The sequence below is a fragment of the Grammomys surdaster genome, unplaced genomic scaffold (genome assembly GCF_004785775.1).
Source record: "Grammomys surdaster isolate TR1022 unplaced genomic scaffold, NIH_TR_1.0 126612, whole genome shotgun sequence".
Taxonomy (NCBI): Eukaryota; Metazoa; Chordata; class Mammalia; order Rodentia; family Muridae; genus Grammomys; species Grammomys surdaster.
Window position 1 is genome coordinate 1,830,489 of NW_021621401.1, and position 20,566 is coordinate 1,851,054.

General features: G+C 48.9%; 2 protein-coding genes across 2 annotated transcripts in view; both read left to right on the top strand.

The window, feature by feature from the left end:
• The first annotated feature begins 219 nt into the window (after nt 1-219).
• Nucleotides 220-4,795, top strand: LOC114615290 (brain-specific serine protease 4). Its single transcript, XM_028761028.1, has 6 exons — nt 220-391; nt 1,066-1,092; nt 1,588-1,759; nt 1,906-2,183; nt 3,643-3,800; nt 4,299-4,795. The coding sequence occupies exons 1-6, from the start codon at nt 310-312 to the stop codon at nt 4,503-4,505; spliced, it is 924 nt and encodes a 307-aa protein (XP_028616861.1). The 5' UTR covers nt 220-309; the 3' UTR covers nt 4,506-4,795.
• Nucleotides 4,796-17,370: 12,575 nt separating this feature from the next.
• LOC114615127 (serine protease 30-like) overlaps nt 17,371-20,566 on the top strand; it is a 7,976-nt gene continuing 4,780 nt past the window's right edge. The window contains 3 exon segments of the mRNA XM_028760765.1: nt 17,371-17,408; nt 19,695-19,763; nt 20,229-20,314. Coding sequence (XP_028616598.1) covers nt 17,371-17,408; nt 19,695-19,763; nt 20,229-20,314 — 193 coding nt within the window.

Sequence of the window (20,566 nt, forward strand, 5' to 3'; positions counted from 1 at the left end):
GGTCCACCCTGGGCACACATCTGAGCCAGAGGCCCCCCATCCAGTCTCCTGGTGGCACCCCCTAGACCCTAGTAACCGGTTGTTTCCTTCTGGCAGCCCTGCCTCCTCCTTGACCCACAGTCTGGGTGGCCTAGTCTCAGCCACCTGGGAGACTGGTCCAACAGCATTCCTCCTCACAGGATAAAACCTGGGGCAACCTGTAGGGAACCCTACACACTACAGCCACCCGTCCTGTCAGTCTCAACCAACACAGCCCTTAGGTCCTGTGAGCCAGCCAGCACCCTGGCTGGGTGTCCACCCCTACCAGCAATGGTGATTTCCAGACCTCCCCCAGAACTGGGTGGGGACCAGTTCAGGATCTTAATCTTTCTGGTGCTGCTGACTTCCACAGGTGAGCTCCAAAGGCCTGCTGCTTCTCCTTCCACAGTCACCTCCTCTTTGGCAGCTCAGCTCCTTCCCTTGAGTTTGCTCTCTTCTTTCCACTGTCTTTCATCTCCCCATGGCTCTGTCTCCGTTCCCCTTCCTCTGGCATGTGGTCTGACTCCATGCCCCATGCCTCGGTTTCCCTAGCAGCTATGAGGATTCAGTGCATGTCAGTCCTCTGGCCTCAGTGCCTGCTCAGGAGCTCCTCTCTCATCCGTGTGGGTCATCATACCTGTCAGCGCCACTTCCCTGTGTCCTCCATCTCCTGTTCCCCTCTCCATGCTTTCCATCTTGGGTCTCCTTCAGTTTTTGAATAGTAGGACAACTGACCAGGCTTTCATGGGAGTTAGGGAAGAAAACCTGGGTGCGAGTGTGTGTGTGTGTGTGTGTGTGTGTCCAAGCTCCTCTCTTAGGATGATGGGACAAAAACTGGTGGCCTGGGAGGTAGGGGTCTGAAGATGGTTGTCCCAAACAGGATGCGGAGGTACCTGTGGTGGGTGTGTGTGTGTGTCAGGTGGTGAGGCAGCGAACAGTGCTGGAGGGCCTAGGATGAGTCTGTTCAGGAAGGTGGGGGATTCCCCAGGCATGGGGCACAGGGCTCCTCACCACCAGGCCTGACCTTCTTTACTCTCTTGCTTTCAGCTACCGTCAGTGCTGCCAACATCCGAGGTGAGCGTGAGCAGGTGGGTGGGGGTGGATCTGTGTTGTGGACAGTCTTTGTATCTGACTCTATAGGGTAGGTCAGTGTAGGGACCCCAGTCAAAGGGGAGCATGCGATCGAAGCAGAAGGGATAGATACAGACAAGAAGAGCTGGGGAGGGGCTTAGGAAGGTGATGAATCTAGAGGAGGGAAGGCTGGGAGGACAGAAGGGTAAGAGGCCAACAGAACTAAAAAAAAAAAAAAAAAAAAAAAAAAAACCAAGGTTAAGGGGAGTGGGAGGGAAGGGCAGATAAAGGAGAGAAGAAGAAAAGGGCCAGTCCCTGATAACTAAAGGGGACAGGGACAGGACAGGCAGGCACTCACACTGCAGCAGTAGACTGTGCTAGGCATATGCTGGGCTGGGCACAGGTCTGAGGCTTTGCAGGGCTTGGGGGCAGTTGACAGGCAAGTCAGAAGACAATCGTGTCTACTGAGATGACAGAAGATGCCATCCCTTGTGCCAGTGTCCCCAGACTGTGGGAAGCCTCAGCAGCTGAACCGGGTTGTGGGAGGTGAGGACAGCACGGATGCCCAGTGGCCTTGGATTGTAAGCATCCTCAAGAATGGTTCCCACCACTGCGCAGGCTCCTTGCTCACCAACCGCTGGGTGGTCACAGCCGCACACTGCTTTAGGAGGTATGTGGAATCAGGCTTGCTTTTGACTCTCCAGGACCCAGGCTTTCTGCCTCAGCCTCTGGGCTGTCTAGGCCTCTATTCAAGGATCTTGATACCATTGTACCAGGGACTCTCCCTCTCTGACATCTCGTTCTCTCTCCTTCCAGCAATATGGACAAGCCATCTCTGTTCTCAGTATTGTTGGGGGCCTGGAAGCTAGGGGATCCAGGCCCAAGATCCCAGAAAGTAGGCATTGCTTGGGTGCTGCCCCACCCCAGGTATTCTCGGAAGGAGGGAACCCATGCAGACATTGCCCTGGTGCGCCTAGAGCACCCCATCCAGTTCTCTGAGAGGATCCTGCCCATCTGCCTACCCGACTCCTCTGTCCATCTCCCTCCCAACACCGACTGCTGGATTGCTGGCTGGGGAAGCATCCAGGATGGAGGTGCGGTTCTCCTTTAACTCCAGAAAGGTCCAGGATAGCTGGGGACAGAGGGAAGATGGCACTCAGATACAGATTCCAGGGATAGGAGAGGGTGGAGACCACATGTGCATTATAGAGACAGGAAAAGACAATCTGAAGACTGGAGACGTGAACTCACAAGAAGTCAACTGCCAATTTTTAGGTCATGTCTGGTTGAGTCTTTGACCGAATTTTAAAGCAGCAATAGAGACTTGCAGTAAGGAAAAAGATAAGGAATAAAAGGAGGGAGGGAGGGAGGGAGGGAGGGAGGGAGGGAGGGAAGGAAGGAAGGAAGGAAGGAAGGAAGGAAGGAAGGAAGGAAGGAAAAGCCAGGTATGGTGGCACACATCTTTAGTCACAGCACTCTGTCGCAGCACTCAGTGAGTAGATGCAGGCAGAACTCTGTGAGTTAGAGCCTAGTCTGTAAGAGTCCCCAGTACAGTCAGGATTACACAGAAAGACCTGGGAGAGAGAGAGAGAGAGAGAGAGAGAGAGAGAGAGAGAGAGAGAGAGAAACACAGAGAGAGACCAAAGAGAGACAGAGACAGAGAAAGACAGAGAGGCATTTGCAAAGCTTTTGACACAAGAATGAATGGGTAGACGTGAAGGGCAGGCTGACAGATGAAAATATAGCCAGCACACGTGGGAATGGTCACCCCTGGTGGCAGCATCTGTGAATAGCAAGCAAAATTCCCAGGAGGAAAGGTAGTCTATTACTAAAAAGCCCAATTTTCAAACCAAGTCTGGAGGTTTGGGAAATATCATCTACAATCACAAACCAGATGAAATACAGAGGTAGAAGAGAAGCAAGAGGAAGGCAGGTGGTAGCCAGATAGACAGACAGAGCCTGGGACAGACAGACAGACAGTCAGTCAGACAGACAGACAGACAGACAGAAACTGGGACAGACAGCCTGGGATAGACAGACAGACAGATCCTGGGACAGACAGACAGAGCCTGGGGTAAGCCCAGACAAACAGAAGTCATCTGTGGAAGACAACCCAGTCGAGACTTAGAAGACAGAGTTTGAAGGAGAGACTGGGTATTGACAACAGGGAAGGAACGGGATGAACTTGGGTGGAGAAGAATTGCGCAGGGGTAGGCAGGTGCTGGAACTCCGCAGGCGCTGCCTTTTCTTGGGGTCCTCAGACTAACCCCAGGGAGGGTGTGTGGCGGATGCAATTCAGAACCTAGGGGATACCAAACACACTGCCCTTGCAGGAAGTCCAGAAACACCATCCTGTTGTGTAGCCCTCTGTGGGCATCAGGGAGCTGACTGAAGACAGAATCTAGGGCTACGCATCCATGTTTGAGTTCAAGAGGCAGAGAGCCTGGGGTTAGAGTTTTGAAGAGCAGATCCACTCACCTTTGAGAAATGCTGCTGGGTGAATGGAGGGGACTAGATGTTCACACAGGGCCTGACTCTCTCTTTTGCTCCTAGTGCCCCTGCCCCACCCCCAGACCCTTCAGAAGCTGAAGGTGCCCATCATCGACTCCAAACTCTGCAAAAGCTTGTACTGGCGGGGAGCGGGTCAGGAAGCCGTCACTGAGGACATGTTGTGTGCTGGCTACCTGGAAGGGGAGAGGGATGCTTGCCTGGTGAGTGCCCACCTTTTGTCCGCCCCAGCTGGGAAGCTTAATCTCCATTACCTCAGAGTCTCCCCAGGGACATCCTCTCTCTCCTCTTGCTCAGTCTCCTTTAGCCTGTCTGGGCTTTTTCTTGTTTATACATGGGTTGTGTACGCACCATTTCAGCAGGAAAACACAGGTAGGCAGCTATTATTCTGAGGAGGGCCCTGAGGAGGGCCCAGTGGTTCAGAACCCTAACCTCAGTCCCATGACTGAATGAGGATGGTAGGATGGTGGAGCAGTTACCCCTGAGGTGGCCAGCATACAACCTGGCTGCAGTGCCCATGTTGCCAATCCTGCAAAGCAGAAGTGGTCTCATCTTCTGCTCCTTGTGGTTGTGGGGAAGGCATGCCACCAGAAGGGGTTCTGTTTGGAAAGCCTGTTCTTCTAGGGTTGGCTCAGTACTGCCACCTCCAAGGACACATTGCCTGCAGGTGTGGCTTTCCTGACTTCCCTTCTTCTCTGCAGGGCGACTCTGGGGGTCCCCTGATGTGCCAGGTGGATGACCATTGGCTACTGACGGGCATAATCAGCTGGGGAGAGGGCTGCGCGGAGCGCAACCGGCCAGGTGTGTACACCAGCCTCCTAGCTCACCGCCCCTGGGTGCAAAGGATCGTGCAAGGGGTGCAGCTGCGCGGCCACTTGGCACACAGTGGGGACACAGGAAGCTCCTAAGCTGGGATCTGAAGATGAGCAGCCTTCTGCAATTCTCTTTGCTGTAAATATGTCTTCTACCTCCCGGGGGCGCATGAGGCCTACGCGGGAGAACAAGGAAGTCCTGGACCCGCCCACAGAGAGGCCCCGCCCCTCAATGGAGGACTGTGTGTGTGTGTGTGTGTGTGTGTGTGTGTGTGTGTGTGTGTGTGTGTGTGTTCGTGAACGCACATGCGTGCGGAATGATATTTTTTACAGTTATTTGTAACCATGCATACATATTTATTCCAGTTTCAATAAATTATTTATTCCCCGTTCCTGTTTTTTTCTTTACCTCCATGTATAGCAAGAACCCAGTTGGAATAAAAATGCTAGGATACTGTTGGTGTGAGGCTGCACATGGGCCTGGCCATGGCTGCAGCTCGGCTCCCTGGACAGGCCCACCCTTGCTTTTGCTAGCCTTTTCTCTGAGGCAGCAGTAGGAAGGAGGCAGGAGACTTGGCCTGAGGACATGGCTGTACTCTATTGAGGAGGGCGGGGTTGGGTGTCCCCACCAACGAAGGGCTGACTAGAGAGGCCTGTGTCTGTAAGAATGAGGGTCGGCTCCTCTTGAGGCCAGATCCGTCCCCCTTCCTCAGCAATTGCAAGACACAAAGCGAGTTGCTCTTGAAGCAAATTGTCCAGGCCAGCCTATGCCAGACCTTGTCTCGGCTTAGGGTGAGCTGCCAGCTACACCCTGCCGGTTGCTGAGTGGTAGGATGGCTCTTTACAGAGTCCATAAAATTCCTCTCCACCAAGGAGGTGCAAAACATTGAGGTGCAGGCCTGAGTCACCTCTCTTCTTCCCTCGGAGCATAGTGACAGCATGATCTAGGCTGTGAGAGGGTCTGTGGCTTCCAGAATGTCTGGGACCAAAGTCTGCCGCCTTCAGCCCTGCAGCCTGGGCCCCCTCTCCAGGCCAAGGCTGTGGACTTTTCCCATCTGCTTGGTGAGGTGGCTGGGCCACTAAAACGGGATGAATGTGCCCTTTATAGTGGTTGATACCTGGAGATTCACCCAAAACAAAGATCAGAAAACAGCCGGCTCCAACTGTAGACTAAGACAATCTTCACTAAACAATGTCTCCTACCAGGAATAACAGAGGTGAACACTGTCCAGGTTTGTGTGTGTTTCGTGCTTTGCGGAGAGTCCAATCCTGAAACATTTCATCCCACTGTTCCAACCTAAACGAGGAGGAACCCAGGGCCTCTTACACATGAGGCAAGTCCCCCACTGCCACTGAGCTGCACCTGCCTGTGCTGTTTTGATTTCTTTTATTTTGTTGTTAGAAAGCAATAAATGATGTTTAAAAACAAACAGTCCAAACTGGCCACCTGCTTGTAAGGGATACAGCCTGGGAGGACTTGGTGACTCAGGTGTCCCAGGTCCCAGCACAAGCCTGGCTGAGTTCCCCACAACCTCTCTGTGATCTCCTGCTGTCTGTACTTGTCCCCTTGCCCCTCCCTGTCTTGTGGTTATCTCCAGCTCTCCCTTGCTGGTCCCCTCTCCTTCCCTCAGGGCCTCTCCCTCTCCTGCTGGTTCCTGCTCCCTCTGGCCTCAAGCTCTTAACTTGCCCTGTCTTGGTTCTGGCCCTCTTTTTAATTTTATTTTTAAGTATGTGGGTGCTTTGCCTGCATATATGTGTATACACCATGGGCATGACCAAAGAGACCAAGAGAGGCCAAAGGCTGTTGTTACAGACAGTTGTGCATCTCCATGTGGGTGCTATGAATCAAACCCAGGTCCTCTAGAAGAACAGCCAGTGCTCTTAATCACAGAGCCATCTCTCCAGCTCCCTGAGCCTCTATTTTACTCTTCTCTTTCTCCTCTAGTTTCCCCCTTTCTGTCTTGTTTCTCTCCTTCTCACTTGTCCTCTGACCCTGTCCCATCCCGTTCCTCCCCACCCCCATGTGTCTGTCTCCCACATCTTTCCTCAAGCATCATCCTTACTGAAGGAAGTACCTTCAACAGCTAGGTCCCCAGCCAGTGGGTTAACAGGCTGGTGGTGTTTGTCTCCGGGAAATCACTGTTGCTATCTGAGATTATAGAGGGCTCTGGCAATCCTCAAACAATACTGTAATCTAATAAAGGAAAACAATGCCCTCAGGGTTTAGGATGTGGCTGTAGCTGAGTGGAGTTTCTGAAGAAACTCCTAACGAATTGAAGGTTTATGACTTGGAAGTGAGAAAGGACTCAGACTTACTTCTTAATTATGCTGGTTTCTTATATTCTGGCTGGCAAGAGGCTTCATCTAAGCTCAGGTGATGGACTCTTCATCTACCCCAGAATTCCTATGCTTTCAGTTCTGCCTATCACTGGCTCAGCTCCAGTTTCTCAGGCAAGATGGTCAACTGTCAGAACCATGAATTCTCTTTTCTGGAGACACACCCCTTTTGGGGCTGGCACCAGGCTTCAGGCTTTTGCTTCTCCTAGCATAAAAGTCCCGGGAAATCCCCACTTTGAGGTCCACTGCCTCAGTGGTCTGGTAGTCAAAGGGAAGAGGGCAGCTTTCTCTTCAGAATATTGACACTTTTGCCAAGATGGTGATGGCATAAGGGGTCCTGCGAGTCCAGGGCTCCAGGAAAGCATTGGGCATGCATAGGGCAGTTGGTGTGCTGGGATTTTCTTGACCCCTCCCCACATGGGGGACTCTCTTGCAAGTCCCAGGTCCTACACAGTCCACCAGTTCCTGTGGCAGCTCAGAGTACTAGGTCATATCTCCAGGACTTATTGGACACCTGAGCCTCTGACCCAAGAAAGGAATGGCCTGAACATGTCCTGCTCTGGATAAGGGGACATAAAAGTTACTGGGGGCTGCAGATAAAGACCTTGGGTTTTGGGGCAGTCTCAGAGGACTGAACCCCTGACTGGCAAATGTGCCTTTCCTGGGTACCTTCAGCCTTCCACAGTACTTGCAGAGTCTGACATCCTCTCCAGAGCTGAGTGGGAATCTTTTAGACTGCGACAAAAGTTATCACAGCATGAATACTGCCTCTATCAACCCTGAGGTCTGGGTGCTCCCAGTCTGCTCCTGGGTGCTCCCCTCCCAGTCTGTGGTCCCCATCCACTCTGCTCCTGGCTCTTTCTGTGAATTTTGAACTCTTGAATGTGGGGCAAGTGGACCATGCCACCAGACAGAAGAACCTTAGCTGCTTGCATTCTGATGCTAATTGGGTCCCTCAAAATTGTTTGCATGGGAGGGCCTGCTGCACATAGCTCCTGGGAACCTGCCCCCAGTCAATTCTGATTGGTAAATAAAGATGCCAGCAGCCAATAGCCGGGGAAGAGAGACAGATGTAGAGTTTAGGGTTCCCAGGCTGGGGAACACGAGGAGGAAGGAGGGAGACAAGGAGGCCACCATGAAAAGGTAATAACGTGCAGGAGGGAGAAGCAGAGCCACCATGTAAAGGGGCAAGAGAAACTCAGCCCAGAGGGCTCCTTAACTGGGTCAGGAGCAGCCAAGACAGAACTTAGAAACTAGTAAGTAGTGACTCGGAGTTCTGGGTGGGAGGTGGATTCTAACAGCAGGGAGGTTAGGCCCAGCTACTGTGCTGCTTGAGGCATACTAAAATACAAGGCTGTGTGTGTGCCTTTCATCCGGGAACATAAACCACTGAGGTGGGCAGTGACCCTGCACCTAGATTTATTAGAAATATTATTACTACAAAGAACTGGTAAGGTTGAACAGGCTCAGACCCCGGGGAATCGCCGAATTGAGAATGGCAGGCGTGGAGCCAGCCCCCGGCCAGTCCATGTAGGGACAACACCTGAAGTCCTTCCCCATGCAAAGAGAGCATCCCTAACACCTCAGGCTGAGCCAACGGGAAGCATCTACCCCTGGATCCCATCACACTCACAAAGTGTTTATAAAGTCCCTACCCACGTGGAATAAAGTGCAGGAGTTATTTCACTGAGAAGCATCTAAGAGTTGCTGTTTTGTTGAGCTGTAACACTCTGGGGAAGAGTTTTCTCTCCCAAGTACACTGGTCTCATTGAAGCTGGCCACCCCTGCTGCTGCTGGTATTGGCGCTGCTAAGGTAGAGGTAGAGACCCCGGCTACCTGCTCTGCACGCTCTTCCCTTCAGAAAGCTGTAACACTTGGGCAGTTCAGGCCAGACCAGAGCCCTGTGGAACCTTTCGTTCTAACAGGACCAGAGATCCTCAGAATTTATCCATCTGGTTCCTTGGAGAACGACACCTGGAGATCACCATCACGGACTGTGTGCTGCCTCCCCTGAATGGCCAGAGCATGCCCAGCATCAAGGCAGACAGGTTGAAGGAAACTTTCCTCCAACCCAGCGCAAAGTTTTCATTTCAGGGTTCAAGGCGGATGCATCCACAATTTATCTCAGCATCCCTTTCATGCCCAGTAAGAAAATGTTACAGACTAAGTCATAATCAGGTTTATTTTCTCAGCCAGTTAAAGATTTAAGAGGCACAAAAAATCTGGAGCACAACAGGTATCAGCAGAGAAATCTTGGGTACAGTAAACAGGAGCAGAGGGAATCAGCGGCTGAAGATTCTGGGGGAGAAATACAGGCATGCCACAGACACATACAGAGAAAAAGACCCTCAGCAAGAGCAGAGCAGGGAACTCGAAAGTCAAAAACATCCAGCTCCCCTGTAGCCTGGGGTTTTAATGTCTCCCTCCCCTAATTTAAGTTTGCTCAGCTTGAGGGAAGGCAACATGGCTGATTGACTTACAACTGTTGTGTGACTTGTCCTGACCTAGCCCTTGAGCAGGGTGGGCCAGTCCGTCAGCAGTGGGCCTGCTGCTGAGAGACAAAAGCTTACAAGGCTTGTGTTCAAGCTGCCAGGCCTCTGTCAGCTCAAGAGGGTGAAGAAGTTGGCCACCCTGAAGTTCACTATCTTTATTACCCAGCCAGGTCCCTCTCCCTGTCTGTCTGTCTACCAGGGTGTCTGTCTGTCTCCTAGTCTCTCCTCCATTCCTCACACAGAACAAGGAATTTAAAACACACACTTAGCCACAGGGCTTCTCCACTGGTTGCCAACACCTCTCCCCATCCTCCTCCTTTGCTTCTTCCACCCCAGACACTACCATTTCTCGATTCTCTCCTGGTCACTAAGTCTCATTTTCCATGGGACTGTTCATGAATGAGACGAGTGGTTTCTTAGTAAGCCATTGTCACTGATAGAAGGGACATGCTCAGCTGGAGCCATCCCTTCCCACCTTTAGTCATGGATACAGATGCAATGCATGTCAGCAATCATCTGATGACCAAGAGACATCTGCGATAGTTAATCTCAACTGTGAGTTTGATGAGATCTAGAACCACCTAGGAGACAGACTCAGAGCATGTCTCCAGGGGGATTATCTTGGGTTAATTGAGGTGGAAGCCCTGCCTGCTGTGAGTGGCACCATTCCCTTGGCTGTGCTCCTGGACAGTATAAATAGAGTGAATGAACTGAGTACTTACCATGTATTGCTTTGTGCTTCTTTACAATGTGAGCAGCTGCTTCAAGCACTCCCCCCCAACTCCACCAAGATGGATTATAACCTCGAACCAGGAGGGAAAATACACACTTTCTCCCTTGAGTTTCTTAGGTCATGTAATTTGCCACAAAGAAGACTGTGACTAAAATAACAACCCAATGGCTGCAATCGAAGATTCCAAAGCCGTGGATGAGAAGGCACAGTTGGACGCAGCCGGCACCTGAGGGAGCTCCCTTCTGTCTGGCTTCCTTTTCTCACCCTGTCCCCAGTGGTTGGTTAAGGGAAGGCGAGAGAGATCAGCCAGAGGCGGCAGAGTCTAGAGCAGAGCAAGAAAGCAGTAGACTGAACATGGCCAGCAGACTGAGCCTGGGCAGGAGAGACGCAGGAGCAGGGCAGGGAAGAAGAGAGGAGAGAGACAGAGAGACAGAGAGACAGAGAGAGAGACAGAGACAGAGGGAGGAGAGACAGAGAGAGACAGAGAGAGCATTGCCGACAGAGCAGGGTTATAAGGAGGATGAGTAGCTGGGGGAAGGGAAGCTCAGGAAGAGGGGGGGCTAAGGGAGGGAGGGGTGAGAAGGGCTGGGGTGCTGGCCTGGACTCTGAACCTTGTAACACGTACTTGTGACACTGAGGGAGCCTGGAGGCCAGCGTGTGCTTTGGTATGCTAATAGACACCACAGAGAGCCACTTGTCCCTTCTCCCATCCTTAAGGGAAATGATTCCTTTTCATAGAGGGGGGTCGGCTTCACAAGTTCCCAAAGCTGGCTTTTGTCTAACACCCAGAATTTGTGGAAACAAGAGTTTCCTTTGGACCTGATAGTTTGTTGTATTCCTCTCTATATATAATCAGTGGGTTCCTAATGACATATTCGCTTCGAATATTTCACCTCACAATAGTTTTGAATTTACAGGGAGATCTTAAAGTGTTAGAAGGCTCCATAAAGCTGGCCGTACAAGTCAGAGGTGACTTGTCATGGAAGAGCTACAGTTAGATGTCATACCCATAATCAAGTCGCAGTAAATAACCCAGATGACGAAGGATTTGGGCTCCAACCTGCTCACTAGAATTTTAGAATTTTCGTCCTCCGGTTGTTTTCAGGTGTCCTTGGTTTTCATTTCATATTAATTCAAGAGACTGTCTTCGCTTTTTCTCTCTTTCTGTAGATATCCCAGTCCACAGAGCATCATGGGAAATGGTCTCCCAGCTGTCCTTGGGGAGTTTTGTGTCTTCAAGTCCCCGAACTGCTGTTTACAGGATTGGCTGGGCTGTGTGGGCTCCACATGTTGGTAGAAGAATGGCTTGTCCTTGTCACTCTTTGACCCTTGTGTTCATGGGTCATCTGTCCAGGGGACCAAGGACTGGTTCCTGTGAGTATCTGCAAATAGCCATAGATATCATAAGGTAGACAAGTTCGTCCAGGACACAATCACCTCCACCCATGAGGAAGGCTGCACTGGCTGTTGTGTTTTATAAAAAAGAAAAAGAAGCCAAGGATATGTTTGGAGGAGGTGCAGTATGGTGTGGGGGAAGGGGTGCCTCTTTGGGCCTGTGCTGAAGCATCCCCTCCCCTGAGGGATCAGCCACACCGTCTATAGTATAGAATAGAGTTTATTTTGGGCATGGGGAGGGGAGTTGAGGGGATAGTAGAGACAGAGAAAAGTGGAAAGAGAGAAGGAGAGAGACAGAGACAGACAGACAGACAGACAGACAGACAGACAGACAGACAGAAACAGAGAGTAAAGTAGTAGAGGCCAGATCTGAACACGTGGAGAGAGAGAGGGGCAAGGGGAATGGGGAGAGAAGGGACAGAGAGGGAAGAGAGGAAGAAGACCAAGAGTGAAGAAGGGGTGAGCAGCCCCTTTTATAGTGAGTCAGGCACACCTGGCCGTTGCCAGGTAACAGTGGGGCGGAGCCTAGGAGAAATGCCAACACTGGCCTTCAAAGGACCAAGTTCACATTCTAGTCTCTAGTGGCAGAGCCTCACTCAGCCCTTGGGCTTTTGTCCTGCTTTATTGATTTATATTCCGTTCTTGGGTGGAGCCATTTGGTTTCACAGCATCATGTACTGTCCACAGATAGGTGACTCCAAAAGAAATGCTCTCCCCGTGTCCATCAACCACTCAACCCCTCCATACAGATGACAAACAACCTTAACCCTAACCCAATCTGACCCAAACCCTACCATTCCCTCCCAAGCCTGGCCCACCACATCTTAGCAAAAGTAAGAGTCCGTCTTTGCAACAGCTCCTCGTTGGATGTGTAGTGACTGGGACTCTCACACTGCTGATGGATGGCTGATCTTCCCTGTCTGCTTGACCGGAGTGTGAGTCACCCAGGAGGCTGGTAAAGCATACCCTTGGATGAGATCATTTACAGAGAGGATTAACTAAGAGGAGAAGATAGCCTGAGTGTGTGCAGAATCACCCGTGGGCTGGAGAGCCTGGAGGGAATAACCAGGGAAGAGGAGGGAGGGCCAGCATTCCTTCTTGGTTCATGATCAGCAATGAAGTGAACTGCCCTACCCCATCACACACTTCCACAGCCATTGAGATGTTGAAAGAAACTCCATTTTATGCTAGGCATCCATCTTGGTACCCACTAGACTTCAGTCCCTGGAAGACAATTTCCCAGCAACCCTAACTCAGTGACCCTGACCAAGAAATGTACAGCCCTGACCACCTACTTGTTATGATGTGTCTAACTACCTTTTGGCTTCCATAACCTGCATGTGCATGCATTCCAGGACTATTTTGAGGTTGCCTTGACTATCTAATCTAGGCAGAATAAAACAGCTCTTGGCTTGCTTGTGCAGACACTCAAGGTCTCCTTGTGGTTTTTGCTTTTAAGAGTCCTTCCCTTGAGCTGGCCTCACCCATCCAGGGAGAGCTGATCCTGCTGCTTTCCTTAGGTGATGGCTTCTGGTGTTGACGCAGGGAAAGAGAGAGACTCATCCTCCCTTGGGAGCCTTGGGGGTGAGAGTGTGCTGCCTAGACACTAGGAATTTGACCATGCTCCAGTGATTCTATAGACAACACAAGATGAGCTTGATTTTTCCTGTTTTTTTGTTTGTTTGTTTTTTGGTTTTTTTTTTTTTTTTTTTGGTTTGGTTTGGTTTTTTTGGAGGCGGTCACAAAGAATCGGGGCAGACATCAAAGATTTGATCAGGGTATATTGGGAGCCAACAGAAAGTGGCTATCATCTTTGCAGTCATCTCAGGCTATATAGCCTGACAAGAGACTTGTTTTCAACAGCCCACAACAGCTGCGCACACTCTGATAAACATCTTGTTTTTCTTACATGTCTTGTTTTGTTGTTTAGTGCACAGCTGCAAGGCACACGTGGTAAAGTGTCTTCAGCTACATTCCCCTGCTTGTGCTTATATATACCCAGGATTTCCTTTCAATAAAGAGGACTTGATCACACACCCTGTCTTGTCTCCATTCTTCGAATCTCTTGCCCTTCCATCCCCACTCTCTCTCTTGTTAGACCCGTGGACCGTTACAAGGGTACATGATATGTGATTCCCAAATAATCATTTTTAAAAATCTTTCTCTCACCCTGCTTCATAAGGCAATTTCAAGCTTGGCCCAGAGAGACTTGTCCTGCTGGCATCTAATTAATAAACCTTTTTTTTTAAAAAAAGAATTATTTACTTATTTTATGTATATGAGTACACTGTAGCTGTCTTCAGACACACCAGAAGAGGGCATCGGATCACACTACAGATGGTTGTGAGCCACCTTGTGGTTGCTAGGAATTTAACTCAGGACCTCTAGAAGAGGAGTCAGTGCTCTTAACTACTGAGCCATCTCTCCAGCTCTGTTTAATTTGGACTTTTAATTATGATTAGATTGAGTCTATGGCCTTTTCCCAGGGGTCAGGAACTCCATAGCACCATGATGCTAGGCCCACATATAAAGTTGAATAACCATGGTTCAAACTCTCTGAAACCAAGAAACTAAAATAAATTCTTCCTCTTTTAACTTGTCAACAGACATTTTTGTCCCAGTGACACAAAGGTAATACACAGTGAGAGCCAAGAGCCCCTCAGGCTTTTTCAGATCCTTTAAAGTTTTACCTGTTTGCAACCACTCCAAGATTTAGCTATAAGAAAAGAGATGCATACAAAAAAGCCATAGGCAAATATTTATGGCAACTTTATTTATAATCAACAAAAAACTTGGAACACCCCAAATGTCTTTTAACTATTCAATGAACAAATAATCACCTAGAATTTGACTGAGAAAAAGGGGGGAGGGGTTGCAGTGGTGAGGGAAATGTCATGTTAGTCTGAGGTGAACTGACCAAAAATGACAGAAGGGAAGCCCGGCAGAGGGAAGTGTGACCTGCATCAAAGATGGTGCTCTCCAGTTTTTTCAAGCAGAAGAAACCACACCTCTGTCGAGAGATACGCTTCTACCTCCTGATTCATTTGAATTGCTTACTCCTTGATTATTGGTGGGCAGAAGAGTCCAGGACAAATGCTTGTGAAAGTAAATCTGAAATTATCAAAAAAGATCATGTACCGGCTGCAGCAAAGGTGATTCCAAAGAAGAACAGAGGTTAGGAGTCAACAGGTTCTTAAGAATATATGATGTGTTTACTTAAGTCCTCACAGACCATAAAAAGAATGCTGTATGTATCAGTTTATATTGTGGATTAGTAAGACATTGACTATTGAAGGAAAGAAAGAAAGAAAGAGAGAGAGAGAGAGAGAGAGAGAGAGAGAGAGAGAGAAGAAAGAAAAGGAGCAACATTAAGGCAAATGATGTCACTCTCCTACTGAAACCCTGTGGTGACTTCTCGCCCAACTCAGAGGCAATGACATCCTGTAAGGCTTCTTCCTGACTCCTGATCACCTCACTACAGCCCGAGGCTCCCTACCTATCTATCTTCTGGAACACAACAGGCAAGCCTTTGCCTCTGACCTTTGCCCTTGCAGCCCTTCCTCCCTCCATGACCTGTGGTCCACTTCCTCCTGACCTCTGACCACAGGTCACTGTCTATTTATAACAGTGTGGTTCCCCAGCCCTCTACTCGCTTCTCCCGTGCTTTCTGTTTCTCTCAGAGCATTTATTACTATTTAATACGGTCTAGACTTCTTGTTTGTTGTTGTTGCTGTTGGTGGGGGTGACTTGTGTGTTTGTTTTGTTTTAAGATAGGGTTTTACTATATAACCTTTGCTGTCTGGGAACTCAGAATGAACTGCTTCCTTCTTTCTGCCTTCCCTGTGCTGGGATTGAAGGGCATGCCTGGCCTCTTTTAAATTTTTTTTTTAACTTCACAATCATTCGTTTATTTTGTGCGTCGGAGTAGTGATTCATGAGTCATATACATGAAGTCAGAGAACAATTGGAATCCATTCTTTCCTGTGGCTCCTATGATCTGACTCAGTTTTCTAGCTTGGCAGCAAGCACCCTTACCTGCTGCTGAGCCATGACCAGCCCTGATTATCTTAAGAAAGCCTCTCTTCTCCTTTCCTTCGCCATCGTGAGTCTACACCTGATTTGGCTTCTCGCCATGTCTTCTCACAAACTTTCAGAATCAATTCCTGGCCAAGGAACAAAAGCAAAATCACCCTACGGATTTGGATGAAAACTGGTAACAAAATCAGGTACAACTCTAAGAGAAGACACCGTAGGAGCAGGCTGAGTCTGTAAGGAAACTCATAATGGCAAGACTGAAGGTTTATAGGAATCACGGTCATCCATCAATACTACCAGATGGAACTCACCATTTTGAACTTGGAGACTTGCTCATGTCTAAATTGGGGGTGTGATTTGTCCAGTAATAAAATGTAGAACCTTTAAAAGAAAGAATCCTAGTTTATTGGGGTTCAATCTTTATCTTTTCATTTGGTCCAATTGCTATCCCAAAATATGTCCTTGCTCAGTAACACACGTTAGTAAAGGGCTGTTAGCCAATGTCAGTTGCTACTCCATGGTTTGATTGTCTGGCGAATGATGCAGATCTCTCTATTGTCTTTTCTCATTTCTCATTTGAACCTCACATTCTCTCATTAGCAGACAGCTATTTTCTATCGAGACCTTGCCTTGTCTGGGGATTAAACAATCGCTCTATCGGTTGACTGAGTCCAGAGATCCAGCAAGAACTGGATTCCCTGCGAGAACTGGGTCCCCTTGGGAACACGGATCCATCTGCATCCGCTACTTGTCACCATGATGAAACTTAACCTTAGAGGAGGACGAGGGATTCATTTTGGTTCACAGTTTTCAAGTTTCATGGTGGCAGGAGCATGTGACTGACGCTCCTTGTGGACGCTGAACATGACAGGGAGGAGCCAAAGATCGTGTTAACCCCCAAAGGACCCACCCCCAGTGACCTACTTCCTCCAGCTAAGACTCGCCTCCTGAAGATTCTAAAACCGGGCTGCAGAGACTCCTCATCTACTGTCAAACATGAATAGTTAGACCCCTGGGTCCACGCGTTAGAAGGAAAGACAGAACTGACACACAGTCAGTGTGTTACTCTGTCCTCTGCTTGTACACTGTGGCATATGTGTGCACAGGAGCACACACATGTAAACACATGCACACACACATGTACACACACATGTACACACACGCACACAAATAGCTAGTGAAACACAAGCCTCTGAGTGTATTTCACGCTCAGTCCACAAAACTATTCTTTTGGCAGTTCAGGTCCATTAGTTTGGTCAACATTTGATCTCAGCATGCTGTCAACAAAAACAAAACAGAACAACAACAACAACAAAAAACCCCACCTCATCCTGTAAAAGGGCCCCCAGAAACACATCAACTCAGGTGTTAGTTACCAAGGGAAAAATTAACCAGAAAACCCATTAGCTTTGCCTGCCCTTCATCTATCTTAAAAATCCTTCCTATTCTAAGCCAAGTACGGCAGTGCATGTCCTTAACCTCTGAACTCAGGCAGGATGTGGAGGCCAGCCTTAGCTATACAAGTTTGAGGCTACCCTGGGTTACCTGAGCCCCTGTCTTGAACCTTACTTAAAAAAAAAAAGTGACTGATTTTGAAAGTCATCCATCTTCCCACTAGATTTGCCGTGGAGACCTCCTGTGGTGGATGGATTGTGGCAAAAGTGGCCTCGGTTCCCTCTCATGGAGCTGGAGGCACTGACTTCACTTTGGTCTTCAGAGGTCTGATGGGTGACATCTTTGCCTCCACACTGTGTCTTTCCCCTTCCCAGTTTTTGGAACTGTACGTGGACGTGTGGATGGATCACCAAAGGAATGTTTTGTCCAAGGCTGTGACACATGGTGAACTTGGCCTGCTGCATGTTGGAGCTAGCGAGTTTCTTCTGCCCCGCCCTGTGCGCAATCCTTCAGCTGTTCTCACGTGTCATCAGGCCCAGAGCAAACCACAGGGCCAGGATGTTTGTACAGGACGATGGCATCGGTGGCTAGGGGAACTCGGCAGCTTCTAGGGTGAGCTGCCCATCAGTCCAATTGACCAGTGTCTCACAAGAAGGGAAATATCTTTTGACACTGTGCCTCAGCTAGCAGAAAATCACAAGAAGCTACCCTCCCCTCAAAAATCAATAAAAGCCCCTGCCCTTCTCTTTGCTCAAAGCAGCACCCCAGCCCCAGACCACCTGGATGTTGATGTCTTCTGACTAGATGCTGTTCCAGTCTTCCCTTGTTCAACTCATTCATGGCTAAACTGCCTCAGAGTCCCTCCTGTGGGATTGACTTTATTTATATTATTATTATTTTATATATTATTATTGATTTATTATTAGTAGCTTCTCCTTCTTCTTAATTGGTTTAAACTTAGAAACAAAAAGAACATAACTTGGAGTCTGGAGAACTGCGGCCTGGGAGCTGTGGGTGGGGCAGTGTGAGGCTTAGTGTTCCCGGGGAGGTAGGAAGTGTGAGCTCACACAGGCTGTTGACTGCTGGGAAGGAAGTCTCTACTTGCAAACTTAGTGGGAGCTGGCTTTGTCATGAAGCTGGCCACCCTATCTTACTCCAGTTGCGAAAGGAACACCTGGTCGTTTCTTGTGCCTGCTTGTATCTCCCTTTAACTGGGTGACTCAGAGACTGGGTATCTCCACTCTGAAGTCTATTGTTTTGGTTTAAGTCACACTTTATTTATTATTTGGATGGGCCTTAGATTCTCTGTGTAGCAAATGGTATTAAACTCCTGATCATCCTGCCGCTTGTACTCAGAGGCCAATGTCACAGGCCTGTACCACCACAACCAGTTTACGTGGCAAAGAAATCAAACCTATGTCCTCCTGTGTGCTGGACAAACAGTCTACAAATTGAGCTACATCCCCCAATCCTTCCTTACTCTGGATTTTAGAGAGTTTGTTTTTTCATTTTTATCTGTAAAATGGATGAGCAGAATGAAAAGATCCATAGCTTTTATTGTTGTTGTTTTGTTTTGTTTTTTAAAGAGGGAGAAGGCACGCATGCGCACAGGTGAAACAGGGTCTCTCACTAAACCCAGCGCTAGGCTGGCAGCAAGCCCTAAAGATCTTTTTCCTCTGTTCCCCATATGACAGTTTTACAGGCATGTGTGACCATGCCTGGCTTGTGTGTGTGTGTGTGTGTGTGTGTGTGTGTGTGTGTGTGTGTTAAGAGAGAGTGCTGAAAATCTGTGTGTTGTGAGGGGGGCACATGTGTGCTGTCATGGTACTCCAGCTGAGGTCAGAGGTCAAACTTTGTGGGTTGGTTCTTGCCAGTCCTTGATTGAGATGATCTCTTCCCACTGGGTAAGCCAGGTTTCAGGCCTTTATGCTTCCTGTCTTCCAGTATATTATAGACATTTGCACGAGACCAATGCTCCTCATGTTTGTAGAGCAAACACTCTTGCCTCTGAGAGCAGTGTGATTCAGCCACATACCCTTCTACCTCTACCTGCATAGGCTGACTGCAGTAACGCCAACTCCATGAAGCCCTCAATTTAGGACTTGAGTGTGTGTGGGTCTTGGAGACCTTTAAAGGCCTGCAGAGATGATCCACGGAGGGAAGAAGTCAGTCGGTTCAGTACACCTCAGTAGCTGGTGTTGGTCCAAACTTTGGGAGTCTGACCCCAGGCAGTTTATTTTAGTCATATTTAAGCACAGGACAAATTGGTGAAAACTTTTCCGGTGGTAATTAATTCCATCCCATGTGTACAACAAAGTATACATAAATCTCCTCGAAGAACAAAGTAATCTAATAGATTGACATGGCTACTGTGAGGGCCAAGGTCATGTTTTAGGTTAAATTACTGTGCAGGTGGAGATGGTGCACACCTTTAATCCCAGCACTCTGGAAGCAGGGGCATCCTGTCAGGGAGAGAGGGAGAGACAGAAAGAGAGGGAGGGAGAGAAAGAGAGAGTGAGGGAGAGACAGGGAGGGAGAGAGACAGGGAGGGAGAGAAAGGTAGGTAGGGAGAGAGAGAGAGAGAGAGAGAGAGAGAGAGAGAGAGAGAGAGAGAGCCTCTAACTGGTTAGCCCCACTTGCCCGGGGACCATAAGTTCCAGGAATGTTGGGGACTGTTCATGTAAGATAACAAGCCATGTGTTTCACTTCTATAAACAAGGTCAGTTGCCCCAATTGCATTGGATATACTTGATCATACACAGGCTGGGGTATGTCGGCAAGAAGTCTACCAGGATGTACACTTGGCCCTGATGAACAAAGGCAGGAAATATGCAGCCTTGTGGGTTTGACTTTATAAGAACCTGACTAATAATTTGGTGCCATTCTCTGGGAATCCAGAGTACGGACTGGACCAGTGTCCCTGGGGATCCAGGGTACGGACTACACCGGTGTCCCTGGGAATCCAGGGTATGGACTGGACCGGTGTCCATTGTCTTGGCCAATATTTAACAAGGCTTGCTTCAAGTTTGGCTCAAAACTTGTGGTAGTGGTCTAATTCTAGTCTAGTGGAATTAATACTACATTGAAACTCTTTGTAAGCTGGGCATGGTGGTATATATCTTTAACCCCAGCACTCAGGGGGCAGAGGCAGGCAGATCTCTGTGAGTTTGAGGCCAGCCTGGTCTACAGAGTGAGAACTGTTGTGGATTTGGTCTAATGCTTTTATTGTGTTATTTGGGTTCCCAAAATTGCACGAGAATCTGCATGTAAGACACTCCCTGCCCAGTTGGCTTTGATTGGTAAATAAAGTTACTGGCAGCCAATGGCTAGGCAGGGAGACAGAGGTGGGACTTTAGGGCAAGGAAACCGAGAGAGGAAGGATGGAGAACCACCATGACGTGAAAGGAGAAGCTTCAGGCTTGAGAGATGCAGAAGAGCAGAGCATAGAAATCATGTAAGAGCTGGGGAAGAGCAGCCTCGACTGGGTCTAGAACAGCAGAAGTGGAGTATAGATTTTAGTAAGTAATAACTCAGGAGTATCGAAGGGGAGGTGTTAGCCACATGGACATTTTGGAGTGGTCTAACCATTGAGTTGTTTAAGGCATATTAAAATCTAACGCTGTGCATGTCTCTCTCTTTTTTTTGGGGGGGGGGAGAGGGTTTTCGAGACAGGGTTTCTCTGTATAGCCCTGGCTGTCCTGGAATTCACTCAGTAGACCAGGCTGGCCTTGAACTCAGAAATCCGCCTGCCTCTGCCTCCCAAGTGCTGG